This window comes from Lycium ferocissimum, chromosome 1 (genome assembly GCF_029784015.1).
Source record: "Lycium ferocissimum isolate CSIRO_LF1 chromosome 1, AGI_CSIRO_Lferr_CH_V1, whole genome shotgun sequence".
Classification (NCBI taxonomy): domain Eukaryota; kingdom Viridiplantae; phylum Streptophyta; class Magnoliopsida; order Solanales; family Solanaceae; genus Lycium; species Lycium ferocissimum.
In genome coordinates, this window is record NC_081342.1 from 55956346 (window position 1) to 55970575 (window position 14230).

The 14230-nt window shown below is 34.8% G+C and overlaps 1 protein-coding gene across 1 annotated transcript; it reads right to left on the bottom strand.

Annotated features, from left to right (window-relative positions):
- Positions 1-289: 289 nt before the first annotated feature.
- Positions 290-4853, bottom strand: LOC132055927 (BAG family molecular chaperone regulator 3-like). The gene is made up of 4 exons (XM_059447954.1): positions 4453-4853; positions 2990-3246; positions 1395-1544; positions 290-606 (listed from the first exon to the last, which is right to left on the bottom strand). Exons 1-4 carry the CDS (start codon positions 4679-4681, stop codon positions 466-468), a joined length of 777 nt encoding a protein of 258 aa, XP_059303937.1. The 5' UTR covers positions 4682-4853; the 3' UTR covers positions 290-465.
- Positions 4854-14230: the final 9377 nt, after the last annotated feature.

A 14230-nucleotide genomic window follows, 5' to 3' on the forward strand; every position in this document is an offset into this window, starting at 1 on the left:
CCTGTGTAGCGCCTTGTTTCATCTTAGTTCAAACACTAGTCTCCTTCATCTTATTCTCAAGATAGATTTCTCACTTAGTGACCAAGGATCGAAATTTTGACAGGGTGAGTATGGGTGGAGCTAGCACTTCGATTAGGGTCCGGCCGCTCGGCAACTTTGGCCCAAATACTATACTTGCATTAAAAGTTTATTAAATATGTACAAATTTTGTTAGTTTAGAACCCAATATCTTTAGTGGACTAGAATTTCAAACACATAAACTTCAAATACTGATTCCGCCTCAATGGGTGAGGGGTTGAATTTGGACATTTCCCATTTACAAAGCTGCACAAACATTTATTGGTGAATCAGTAGAGGAGAAGCTACCAGTACGAGCTGAACAACTGTTAAATCTCTTTAGTAAAATACATAGGAAAAAGTTGGAAAAGTAAAAGATTAAAAAAAAAAAAAAAATGAAAGAAGAAATCAATCAAATAATTCCCAACTTGTGGTGGTAGGAGGTGGATCAAAAGTTTCCCATTTGGTGGTGACTATAACTGGCTTTATTTTAGTATTGGCCACTTTGAGCAAATCAAGGGTTTCCACACACTTTTGCACTCTTTGACCCTGCAAGGATAAGTCATTACTTACCAAAAGCTCTATAATCAGAAAGCACAAAAACATATTTAGAGAATACAATCATACATGGGTGTGAGGAAATATTAGGGTAGCATGAAAAGTTTAATATTCGAATATATAATGGAGATTGAATAATACATGAAATCTAAACTAACAAAGTTTTAGTACTTTTTAAAGTATTTATTAATTGTATTAAAATGAAAATACAATCTAACTTATATTTATTAGGTTCGTATCATGATTGACCTTTTCTTTTCTAAAATTACTTTGGACTCATTTTTTTCCCAGTGTAATCACCTGGTATTTGATATTTAATTGACTAATTCAGATTCACACTAGATAATCTATCTCACTACGTCTCTCAGTGATCCTTTAATTAAACTTACATTCTCCAATTATATGTAATTCAGATTAACTCGAATTGTGTTAAGATAAGTGATACTTGATTGGAAGTAGCCATCAGCCAGGTCTTGGACAATGCGTACCTAAAAAAGCTTGCTCTTTTTTTTTTTTAATTTAATTTTATTTTTTAGTATCTGACAACTTATTAGTCCTTGATAGTAAAAAAAATGTGGGATGCTATATTTTCAGGATTAATTGAGATTCGTAAATATGTTAATAGATTCTTGACCGAAGGACATCTTATAGTCAGTTGGGTTCTTATACAACAAATATTTCATATTAAAGATATTACATATGAGATATTATTGGTACGTTAAATTCTTAAACTAGGAGCTTGTGAAAGAAAAAAAATTAGAAAAATAGCGAATATGTACCTGCATCTCCTTCTGGGCACATGCATCTCCTTCTACAGAGACGATATTATCCAATTTGACAGCTTGTCTCATTAACATCTCGATCAAAGTAGTGATCTGCAAATCTGCTACTTTCTTCCCATTTCCAATTGACTTTTCAATTGCAGATACCTATGAAGATTATCAAAATAAAGCACACTAATTAATGACCATTTGCATTAGACTATAGCATAAACATCGACGTGCATGATCATGAATATTATGAAAACAATACACTAATATCTTTCTAAAGGTCAGTCTTCAAATTCTTTCCAATTTGACCAAGATTATGTAATGTTCGTTCCATCACAAACTGACAACCTGTATAAGTTGACTAAGATGAAATTCATCAATTTCGAATTTTGTATTAGCCATTAATCATTATGCGATTTTTATAGAAGGGTTAACTGAGACTTATGTTGTACACTTGAATTGATTAATGACCTATGACGTTATTTTGCCTAATATAAGAAACTATAATATATTTTGGTAAGAGTACAGAGTACCTAAACACTTTTCTGTCTTTATTCCTTCTTTTTTTTTGGCTTTAAATAATTTAGAAGAAAAGACCCCACAGGACCTATGGGTAGTAAAGAATTTTTGTGTGATTGAGGACACAAAGAAAACAATCCAAGCATTTTTGTCCCACCACTTCTCATGTACGATAATGATACTAATTGCCCTTTCAACTACCTTATATGCTCCCTCTGTCCCACTACTTTTTGTTTAATTTGTCCCAATTTTTATTTTATTTTTATATTTAAGATATAGTTTAATATATTTTATCTTTAATGAGATGATTTATAATTATATAAATATTTATGATTTATTTTAAATCATAATTTTAAAATTTTATTACTCTTTATTAAACTTTCTACCCAATAAAAAGAATCGCATAAAATAGGACTGAGGAAGTATATTTCCCACTTCACATTCATATATCTAAGTAATTCGTAATCGTAGCTACAGGATGACTCCACATTTTGTTTCCAATTATCAGCAAAAAAGATTAGGTAGAGTTTTACTTCAGAATGAGTAATTTGTCTCTAGTTATATAAAAATTTAAGTTATAGAACTGACAGTTATATCAAGTTATATCGGTTAATGTTTATTATAAAAAATTATTTATAATTATCTTATACTCATCTTAATTGAGTAAATATCACATAGTCATGCACAGAACTTAAAGTTCAAAGTTTAACTTATGTAGATCATTGACGTAATTGTTTTATATACTTTCAGATCAGTTTTATCCAGAAGACACCTATAATTAACCGTCCATTAAAATGTGATTTGTAACATTGAAAAGATTGTGGTTTGCGAGCAATTGTGCAGTGAGTAGATTATATACCCAGCACAATTGAAGGTAGCGGTTGCGGGTTTCCTAACGGATTAAAAAATCACTGAAAAGATAATGAGCTATATACTATAATTACAAATGTGGCTTAATAGTATAAAAATCACTGCACCGTATAGTTAGAAATTTTATTTTCTACAGTCTGATTATGTAAATGACTACTCCAAAGTCTCCAATATTCATACAAGTTAGTACACAGTAATTAAAGAGGAGTTGTTACCTGCTCAGCAAGTTTATCAATCTCTATGGATACGTCGTTAATCAAGCGATGTACGGCTTGGATTTTGGCGTTCTTTCTCATCTGCATGAACCTTTTTTCTTTGCTTTCTGGATCCTCAATTAGGATGACTTTTGATCGATCTTTGACTCCACACATGTCTAAATATTCTCCATTTTCTCTTTCTTTTCCCCTGCATATTACTCTCTGTTCTCCTGGTTGTAATCCTGTTTCTTCTGTTAATAGCTTCTTCAATTCCCCTGCACAAGAATAGCCAATTGATTTCACTATTTTACCCTTCGATAAACGGGCTAAAATTTGGAATTGTTCAACTTTTAGCACGGCCAATATTGTGAATTAAAGATAATGCATATAGTAGAAAGTTTGACCTTATTATGCAGCTAAGTCCAGGAGAATTTAACAGCACAAATTTAGTACTCCCTCCGTCCCAAAATACTTGTCACATTTAGCTTTTCGAGTGTCAAAATATATAAATTTTGATCAATTTTTTAAAATGTATTTTTTCATAAAATTGATATGAATTCTTTTTACAAGTTATAGTATTTGAGTATGTAAGTTTTAAATTTAAAATATTAAATTACTCTAATAAGTATAATATAGCTTTGAAGATTAGTCAAATTGATCCTTGACAAACGAAACATGACAAGTATTTTGGGACAGAGGAAGAAAATTCAAATTACAATGAAATTAGAATTAGAATATTAATAAATAAGAAACAAATCCATTCACCATTGCGATTCAAACAAATTCATCATTGTCTTTCCCTATTACTTTTGAGAAGCCAATGGACATGGGCCATGGCTATTATATTGCAACAATTTCATTTAATTAACAAAAAAAATACAAATATGTTTCATAGTTTTGGTATAATGTGCCAAGCTACTTCTATTATCTCTAGCTGGATAAGATTTGCTACGATATTGTTCTCGCTTAGTGATAATGAGTAACTACAATAATGCAAAAAAAAAAAGTTTGACCACTGAGCATGACTCCTATAAATTATAATTCCTTTATAACGAGTAATGATCATGAAAAATATTAATTAGATAATATCAGGACCCGTTAGTTTCCGATTTAAAACTATTTTCTCTATTCCAGAATATTTGACATTGTTATGTGATTTTTTAATATAGAATTTTCATTTAAAAAAGTGAATAGTTATAAAAGAAATAATCGGCTGTCTTCAAAGACACATTTTTCTCGAAAAGTATTTGGACATAAAATTGTTACAATTTTTCAAAATTCAATTAGAAAAACTTCAAAAAAGCTGTTTTCACTTTTTTCATTTAAAATCACTCATAATAATAAAATAAAAATAAAAATAAAAATTTCACTTTGTATTCATGTCCAAACACAACTTCAATTTTCAAATATCATTTGTACGTGCAAACGCCACTTAAACTCTCAATCGAAATAGTCATATATATAGCGAGACGCGGACTTACCAAAGGTGGCGTGAGGATTAACGGATATCTCATACCTAGCAGCACCATAAGCCACACGTATCCGCAAATTCTGAGTAATTGCAACATCATCTGAATTATCACTTCTTCTCTGTACTAACATCCCACCGGGCCTCATTTCCCACTCTATTACCTCTTCCTTAAAGGCAGCAGCCGTTGACACAACACTCTCGGCTTTTTTACCATTGAATTTAAGTCCTTTCTTCATCATTTTGCCGTTGCAAATAATGTGTGTGTGTTTTTTTTTTTTATCGCCGGTGACTGACTGTTGCCGGAGAAAATAGCTGGTGAAAGGTTTTCAAGAAGTTGGAAAGAGTAACTGCCCCAGTACTGTCCTACCGACACGAACCAACTGTTTTATAAAAAGGATAGCAGTTTATAGTATCAATCTGTGGCCCCAAAGAATACCCCCACCCTCACCTACCATATATATAAGTTTTTTTTTTTTTTTTTTCATATGAATCTCTCAGTTTCGTTTGGTTAAATGTATTAGAAAAATAATAATATTATACGTATTATTTTTTATATTATTAATCTTTTGTTTTTTTTGTTTTACACGCCTTCTAAGAAATACTAATTAGAAAGGGTATTTGACCAAGTTTACCCTTATTTATGTTTAAGTTATAATCTCTCAAACTCTATTTATGTGTCATTTCTATTAATGATAAAGTTTTACTAAGGGTAAAATGGAGAAAAAATAATTAATTGTGTCTTCAACTTCTAAAACAACAAATATTTTGAGACAGTTATTTTTAGTAATCACGACAGATAATTTGAGACGGAGGGAGTAGTGTTTTTCAATCTACATCAAACTAATATATAATATTACTTATTATACACCTTATACATGTATTATTTAAACATAGCAAATCATGGTATTAGCAATACAAGGATTATTAATACACAAATAATCATGGTTAAAGATAGAATTACCCTTAATACATCAAACTAATTCATGGATAAGAAATAGGCATAATGCATAAATAGACCCTCAAACTTAGTCTCAGCTGGCAGGTATGCTTTGGGTGTGCACAAGTAGTCACCTCAACTTGTATAAAATTGAATCCGTAAACACAAATCTTTGACGTGGTACTGATGCGACACTGGTGACACATAAATTTTGGAGGTGTATAGACAATCATTTTGTAAGTTAGAGTATTTAACTGATAAAGTGGAAACAAGTTGCGGTGCCTACTTGTGCACATTCAAAGTTGGAGGGCGTACATGCCAGCTCATACCAAGTTTGAGGGCCTATTTATGTATTATGCCTAAGAAATAATGCCAGCATAATTAATCCTGCATAACTAATACACCATATTCAGTATATGTTGGGCTGTTAATTTGCCTATATATTTGTTTTAATTTTTGTTTTCGGTTCGTAAATTTTGGATAGTAGAAGTTTCAAATAAGTTTTTGAATAAGCATTAATGAATTCAGAAATTACTAAGGAACAAAAATTCACAGCTCCAAAGTGTAGAATAAGATTATGATTAATGGATAAAATAGTTATTCTTAGAAGAAAAAAGTATGTGAGATTTATAATTGGCTAATAAATGTAATTACTCCGTCCATCTTAATTTATGTGGTGGTGTTTCATTGGTTACTTAAAACCATTAGTTTAAGACAAACCATTGACCATTTGTTTTAACTATAAATTACAGCATTAAGATTAAAACAAAAAAATTTCAACTTTGAATTATTGCTAATCATAAATGATATTCTTTTGAAAACAAATAAAAAAAGGAAAGCGTGTCACCAAAAGAAATACACTTAATTTGAATTATCTAAGTTATACTAAATATAGAACATGGTGACAGATTATTTTAGATTATGGGTCGCTGAAGCTACATATGTTGCTTTAAGATGAGTAGTGTAATTCTGTTTTTAGCTTAGTTTTCAAATTATTGCAACTAGACAACGATAAGAACATTTCATCGCTCTTGTTTTATTTTTCTCTTATTAACTATTAACTATATATCATGAACGAACTACTTGAGTACGATCTACAATCTTTGCACTTTTTTGTTTCGCCAATAAAAGTGTAGACATTTCTCTAGAATTTGTCACAATTAGATTTGTAATTACCATTTCCTTATCTTTGGAGGAAATTTATTTTCTATCAATATTATTTTCATATACACTTATGGTTACTAGAGGTTTCCAAATATTGTGCTCTCAAAATATCAGTGTATATTTTTTCTGGTACTATACTGCTATTATTGTTATTTTGTTTGAGTTAACTCGTTAATTTAAAGCATTAAATGGGTCATAGTCCACACATCAAATTTAAGATTTTCTAAACGTAATAATACGTAGACAAGCATCACAAATTAAGTCACAAGTAGTAATTGATAAGTCGCCCTAATTATTGATTTCTCTAGCAATGATGGGACAAATGAATGTTGATCAATAGAAAATCAACACGCCAATATAACAGCAAAGCAAAAGATTGCCGACAATCTAAGGCTCCAAAGAGGAACATAATGCTTGTGTTTACTTTTGAAGAAGATTGGATATCAATGGCCAACTTGCCGTTCTATTATTGGGTATAAATAATGTACTTGAGAAGATATTTGTGTGGTCTTTTATAAGCTTAGTTTTGATAGGCTTATCTTGATTAGGTGAAATTATGACTATCAAGTTTACTTTGTGTGGAGTAATCCTACACTAGAAGCTTCTTAGTTTGTTTGCAATTTAAATAGGAAGTGAGATGAGGTTAGCCATAAACCATTTGTTGATTAAGATTAACAAAAGTAGGAGATACACTTAACGCCTAAGAAAATAATGTTTGCTTAAAACTGAATAAAAGAAAGATCAAAGGAAACACGAAAATAAAACAACCAAAAAAAGATAGGAAAGAAAGAAGAAGAGGAGAGTAGATTGGGGAAAAGACAACAATCATTAACTGAAGGACTAGGTAGTATATTTTTTGAGATAACGGTAAAAGACACATCTCAAGTATTCCACCAACCTAAACTCGATTTGAATTCTCTAAACCGATTCTAACTATCTATTAATTGAGCTATAAGTTGCTATACAAATTTTGTAAGGGCTTCGATATGGATTTGTAAGGTATTGGATTACTGCACCCAAGTATAGGCATAAATAAAATGCCCAATGGTCATTGTCGAATGGAGAAAACCTCCTATTGAGTTTGTGAAGGTGGATTCTAATGGCAGCTATGAAAATGGAGTGTGCGGAGGAGGAAGCAATGTCAGAGATAGCAATGGGCATTATATTAATGACTATACTTTGAAGCAATTAGGAAGGCACCAGCAATTCTGCGAAAGCAGCAACTTTGCTTACTGATATAAGGTGGTGCATAGAGCTGATTTTCAGTTTTTCCAAGCTGAAAGTGACTCGAAATAATTAGTTAATGCCGTCAATGGTAACAACAAGCCTCCCTGGAGAATATGGAGTGATATTGAAGAACTGAGAGGAAGCTCAAATCGTAGGACAATTTTCCCTTGAAACATTGTTTTAGGAAAGCCAATTAGGTTGCTGATAAACTAGCCTCTATAAGTCATGAGAAGGAACAAGATCAAAGCTTCAACACTTTTGGCGAACTTCCAGGGGCCTGGTAAACGCTGGATGACAGTGGATAGATGAAACACACCATCTATTCGGGTGTCAAAGAAGAAGAACTCTGAGATTACTTTCCGACCTCCATGAAGAATGACATGGCTTCTTTTTGTAGAGATTATAATCAATGGAGCTATCGCACCCCTTGTATATGATGGACCTCATACACATAGCGCATTTACTTCATCTTGGTAATTTTAGTGATATGACTTATTATCATCTTTTGGCTAAGAGAGTTAAATTACCTAGTAAAAATAGCCCTTGTATTTGGCATGTTGAAGATGAATAAAATGCACAGTTAAAATAAATAAATAAAGAAACCTAAGAGCTTAAAGTCATGGTTTGAATATTCAAATTCTTGTCATGGTTTGAATATTCAAATTCTTTCACATAATTAATATCGAGCTAACATTATTTGATAAACTTATTTTCACATATGTAAGTCACACTAGAATTCAAACGCAAACCCTAAAAACTATTAGGGTTTATCCTGAATTTTCTACTTAAAAAAGATTTCTTGGTAGAAAAGGTTTCTCTGTGAAAAGGACTAACATATCTATTATTTTCTTGGAGGAGAAGTTTTGGACTTCTATAAATAGAAGACATTTTCTTCTCATACACAACACAATAGCATCCATAATGTAGTGTTTGAAAAGCTTTGTTTAGGGGGAAATTGTAACGACCCATTTGGCCGTTACCGACTTTTCTCAATTCGTGTCCTAATCATCCTTTGTCAGTTGTGCCCCGTTAGTTGTATGCGGGGGAATTTCAGTTAAAATTGATTATTAGTCGAGTTAGCAGGAAATTAAAGATCGAGTTAGGGTCACCCGAACTCTGTGCATTGCCCCAGCGAGGGGTGGACTGCGATAGCGAGTCTGCCCCAGCGTACCGTCCCTCGCTGTAGCGAAATGTTCAGAGGTTTGATGTTTCGGCCCCAACGGTTCCTCTTCCGCCACGACGGAAGTATCAAAATTCTTTAAAGACCGCCCCCGTGGTTTGGGATGTGCCATAGCGATAGCCCGACACAACGGTCCATACTCGCCACAGTGAGAGACGCTGGGGAGACCTAGTATTTAATGCTCATTTCAGGATTTGTCCGCATTTTCACCCAACTTTTATTTCAACCCGCCTTTGTGGACATTTTCAAAGGAAATCCCATGGAACCTTGGGAAGGGTAAGTTCTAAACCTTAACCATTCCATCTTTCTTTGATTTCTTCATTTATCTTATTAAGGTTTTGATTCTATGACTTAATAAAATGGGAACTTCCTAAATTGTAAAACCCTAGGTGGGTAAAATGGTTTTCTAGAATCATGACTTTGTTGAAAGAAATCCTTGGTTCCTAGCCTAAGCTAGTTACCCAATTTCATATTCTATTTCTCCCATTAATTTGCAAAAGGGTTAAGTCTTGAGTTTTCTTGAAACTGGGGATTTTGAGGGAGAATGTAATTTATGACTTGTTTGAGTTTAGATGACTATAAAATTTAGATTATTAATCAATGATGACCTAGAAAACACAATTTGGAGAAATATTTTGATTTTACCCTTGCGGGCCCGGAGTCGTATATTAGATTCTCTAGTTTCTTGTTGGGTGTATATACCCTAATCTACAACACTTTGCTTACTCGGATTTCTTACTATTCCTAGACCCTTCCGTCTCGAATTCCTTTCCGAAAATGGAAGATGAAGATCAAGTGGATGTTTGCGGCATCTACTCGACCTCGAGGTAGGTTACGACTTACTTGAGTTAGACTCTGATTAGGATTTCATATATGTACAATAGTGATTGACGAAGAAAGCATGCTTAAGTCTCCGGACACGGTGTTGGGATGGATAATTCTAGGTTGGTACTGTTGTGTGTGGCTTGTCGCCTTGTGATTCAAGCTTGTTATTTACTTGACTGTGTGTGCTAGTGACTAGATGGTATGATTGGGCTCGTCGCCATATGTGTGATATTGAACTTGTACTTAGTTGCCATATTGTGATTATGATACGGTTGTCTCTTACTTGTCTTGACATTATCATGGATAGAGGAAAGGCTTGAATTTATATTGATATTGTGATATGTGTCCATGTGTGGCACGATTGGGATTGATATGATACACTTGATATTGTTATCTTGCATTGTATTCATCCTCATTTCCATGATACACTGATGTTACCTGTGATTGGTGTTGATAATGATGAGTGAGAAGGAAACATATGTGATTCTTGGAACATATTGATAGCTAGCCATCTCTGGGTTGTGTGCGGAATGGCTAGCGGTGTGGTGGGTGTTGTGGAGTCATCTCTGGGCTGTGTGCAGAGTTCTTTGGTACATGGACTTCGCGGGTCTCCCACGGGTTATGGCTATCGGTGTGGAGGTATTTCGTCCATAGCATGTATGTGCAGAGATAACATTTGGCCAGTGCATTGCATATCATCATATTTCACTTGCATTGCATTTCTTATTTTTGCATGGTACATTTCCTCATTGATTCCTTAGTTGATGATTTGTTTGATTTCTTGTGTGCTTGTAAGGTGTTTACTTAGAAACTTGATGGACTCGAGGATTAGAAACTTTCAGCTAGGCCATGACTTGAAACTACTATATTTGAGTTATTGTTCTTGGACTGTCCTTGTAATTGTATTCGATCAAGCTTGTACATTGCCCATTATATCCTGCGTTCCTGTGTTGTCTATTCTCTTACCCTGTAAGTTGTTCTCGATACATTGTTAGTAAGGCGGTAGAGTCCCTTATTGCGAGGAGAGCGTACTTTTAAGGATTGAATGTAAAACTTGGAATACAATTGAATATAGTAAGGTTACTTAACTTGAGGATTGGAGTAGTTCTTGTGAAACAAGGCTTGCGTTATGTGGTTAATGAATTGAGGAATAGAAGTGTATATTTAGGCCTGGATACTGATTTATGTGTGGAATATCTCCCTCGTGGTAGACCCTTTCCCTTGTACTGATTCTGCTGACTTGATTTAGTTGTTTCCTATCATTCTTACCTGCTGATTTCAATTGTTATTTATGTTCTCCTAATCGTTTTCGGCATATGATACTTACCAGTACAAGTGTTGTCTTCTTGATACTGCTCTTGCTACACCCTATTCGGGGTGTAAAGTTGTTACAGGTTGTGTTTGTGGATTTATTAGCTTTCAAAGATCTTCCGGTGTCCATTCCAAAGGGTTCTGTTAATTTTATTCCAAAAACAGAGGTTGGATTTTGTTGCAATGTATTTCAACAAGTTGTAAATCTGAGAAGCCCTGGTATTGGTCTAGACCCGATTTTGGGAAATGGTTAATGTATGAGTTTTGTTCATTTCTGGTTTTAGATGATGTCGGATTTATTAAGATCTGTAATATTATTTCATTATATAAATTGAGTTGTGTTTTGGGAAAAAAGGTTCGCCTACTAGGTAGAATTGTGTAGGTGCCCGTACGATCCCCGATTTGGGTCGTGACAGAAATGATTCTCTCAATAGTTTTTTTGCTCTTATATTAATTTTTCAATTGATCAAATCATATTAGAATATTACGCCTCTTTTTAGTATATTGTCTTTGTTGTTTGGGTTATCGTCGTTCACTGTTTGCAATTGTAAGCTTCTGCATGACGCCCTGACTATTTCAATCCCTACAAGTGGTATCAGAGTCAATAGTTTATTGGTTGAAGAAGGGTTTCAACGCGTGTTCAAATCAAGTTGCAACCAATTTCATGATAACTAAAAAAAAGGTTCTTAGTAGCGGTTTCTTTGGGGCAGTTTCGGCAAACTGCTACTAGATATTGCTCTACCGACGGTTGGCATAGCAGTTCAATAAGAGCCATAGAAATTACATTACTTAACGATGATTTTATTTTATTTTCCTGCGATTTTGTAAAGTATAATTTCTCCCGACACTTTGTTTGAACTTCGTGCCGGTTTAGCCTCTTAAATTAACAAATTATTTTATAAATTTTCTACAACTTAAAAGATGCCAACAAGTGGAGCCCACAACTTAAATGGAATTTCTAACTTAAAATTGCACAACACTCCAAAAATTAGAACTTTCTACACAGAATAAATATATTCCAACTTAAACTGTGTATTTTCATCTTTCTCTGTAAATATATTTCACTCTCTTCTCCGAAACACTAAAAGGTCTTTTCGCCTCTTTATCAGATTGCTAGGTGTCACCCCCCAACTAGGGGAATGTGTGGGCACCTCCCATTTCCTACCTCTGTAGGCGAACCCGTCCCTTAATCAACAACCAATAGCAATACAGTAAAATCAACACCCAATAATAATATAATAGGTCCAGCATAAATAGGAAATACTACAAATGCGAAAATACATCAATCCTAAAATCAGGTCTGAATGGTACAAAAGCTACTAATAATAGAAGTCTGGAATAGTCAACATGTTTCCAAATAGAAATCTTTGTCTTGAAAATAGAAAAGACAAGTAAGCAGAAGAATCTCCGGGTTGCAGAATGCATCAAGCAAGCTCACCCTAAAAACTCTGATAGGAAGCCTCGGGTTCAGCCTCGAGGAATAGATGACTCTCCAACAACTTACTCTGCACTCATATAAAGAGTACAAGAAGGTAGTATCAGTAAAAAAGTAGGCATGCTCACAATCAGATAACTCAACACAGTCCAAATATCGAATTCAGTACCAATCACCAAGTCTAGTATATCACCTCGAATTCCACTATAAGTCCGAAACACTATCTTAAGAACCACTATCAAGTACACATATCACCAAAGATCAACCAACAAGTCCAATACAATGCCGTAAGTAAATATGAGATGAATGCAATGCAAATGCAGATCTCTCTCTCTCTCTCCTCTGTTCTCTCTTTTCTCTTCTTCTTCCTTTCTTTTTTTTTCCTCCTTTTTCTCTTTTTCTTTCTTTTCTACGACTGGAAACCCTCCACGAGGTTTCCGGGGCGATTCGCACGAGGTAATCGAGTTTTCGCGATTCCGGTCGGTGAACGGTGATTCCGGTCGGTGAACGTATTTTCCGGTAAAAACAAAGATATTCGGCGACGAAACAGAGATTTCTCGGTGGTGAACGAGTTTTACTTACTTGGAGTTGGTACCTCCAATTGCCCATTTCCTGTCGTTTAGCCTTATAAATTTTGCCTACTCCGCCTAATTGAATACCTATTTCTCCGCTTATACACTATTACTAACTTGTGCTCTATTATTGATCCTTCGTTTGTCTTAGATTAACCTTCCACTAGCGTATATTTGCTTCCACTAGCGTATATTTACTTTACTGGCTTTGGTGAGGGATGGTAGACTAGGGTCATGTTCTCGGTTGGGATCGGGGACTAGGGTTGGGGGGGCTAAGGGGGTTGAGGGATCTAGATTGAGTAGGGTCTTGGAATATTGGGACTTTATCGGGAAAGTCCATAGAGTTAGTTAAGATTCTTAAAAAGAGGAGGATTAATATAGCTTATGTCCAAGAGACTAAATGGGTAGGACCTAAAGCTAAGGATGTGGATGGGTACAAGCTTTGGTTTTCGGGTAAGTCGAGGTATAGGAATGGGGTAGGGATCTTAGTAGATAGTGAGCTTAGAGACCAGGTGGTAGAGGTTAGGAGGATCAACGATAGGATGATGGCGATTAAGTTAGTCGTTGGAGGGTTCACCTTGAACATTATTAGTGCCTACGCGCCACAAGTGGGTTTAGATGAGGAGGTGAAAAGGCGCTTTTGGGAGGACTTGGACGAAGTGGTGGTAAGTATACGCCCTGAGAAGTTACTCATAGGAGGAGATTTCAATGGGCACATTGGGTCTGTTTCGAGGGGTTATGACGAGGTGCATGGGGATTTGGCTTCGGGGACAGGAATGGTGGAGGAGTCTCACTCCTAGATTTCGCAAAAGCTTTTGGATTAGTGGTAGCTAACTCGTGTTTTCCGAAGAAGGAGGAGCACTTGGTAACCTTTCGTAACTACGTGGGTTGCGACGCAAATAGACTTCTTGCTTCTTAGAAAAGATGATAAAGGCCTCTGTAAGGACTGCAAGGTCATACCGAGTGAGAATCTTACGACCCAACATAAGTTATTGGTGATGGATTTGGAGATAAGAAGGAAGAAGAAGAAGGTTGTGGATGACCGGCCGAGGATTAGGTGGGGGAGTTTGACTCCGTCTAGTGCCCTAGAGATGGGGGAGAAGTTGATGGCTATGGGAGCGTGGGATAGTACGGGGG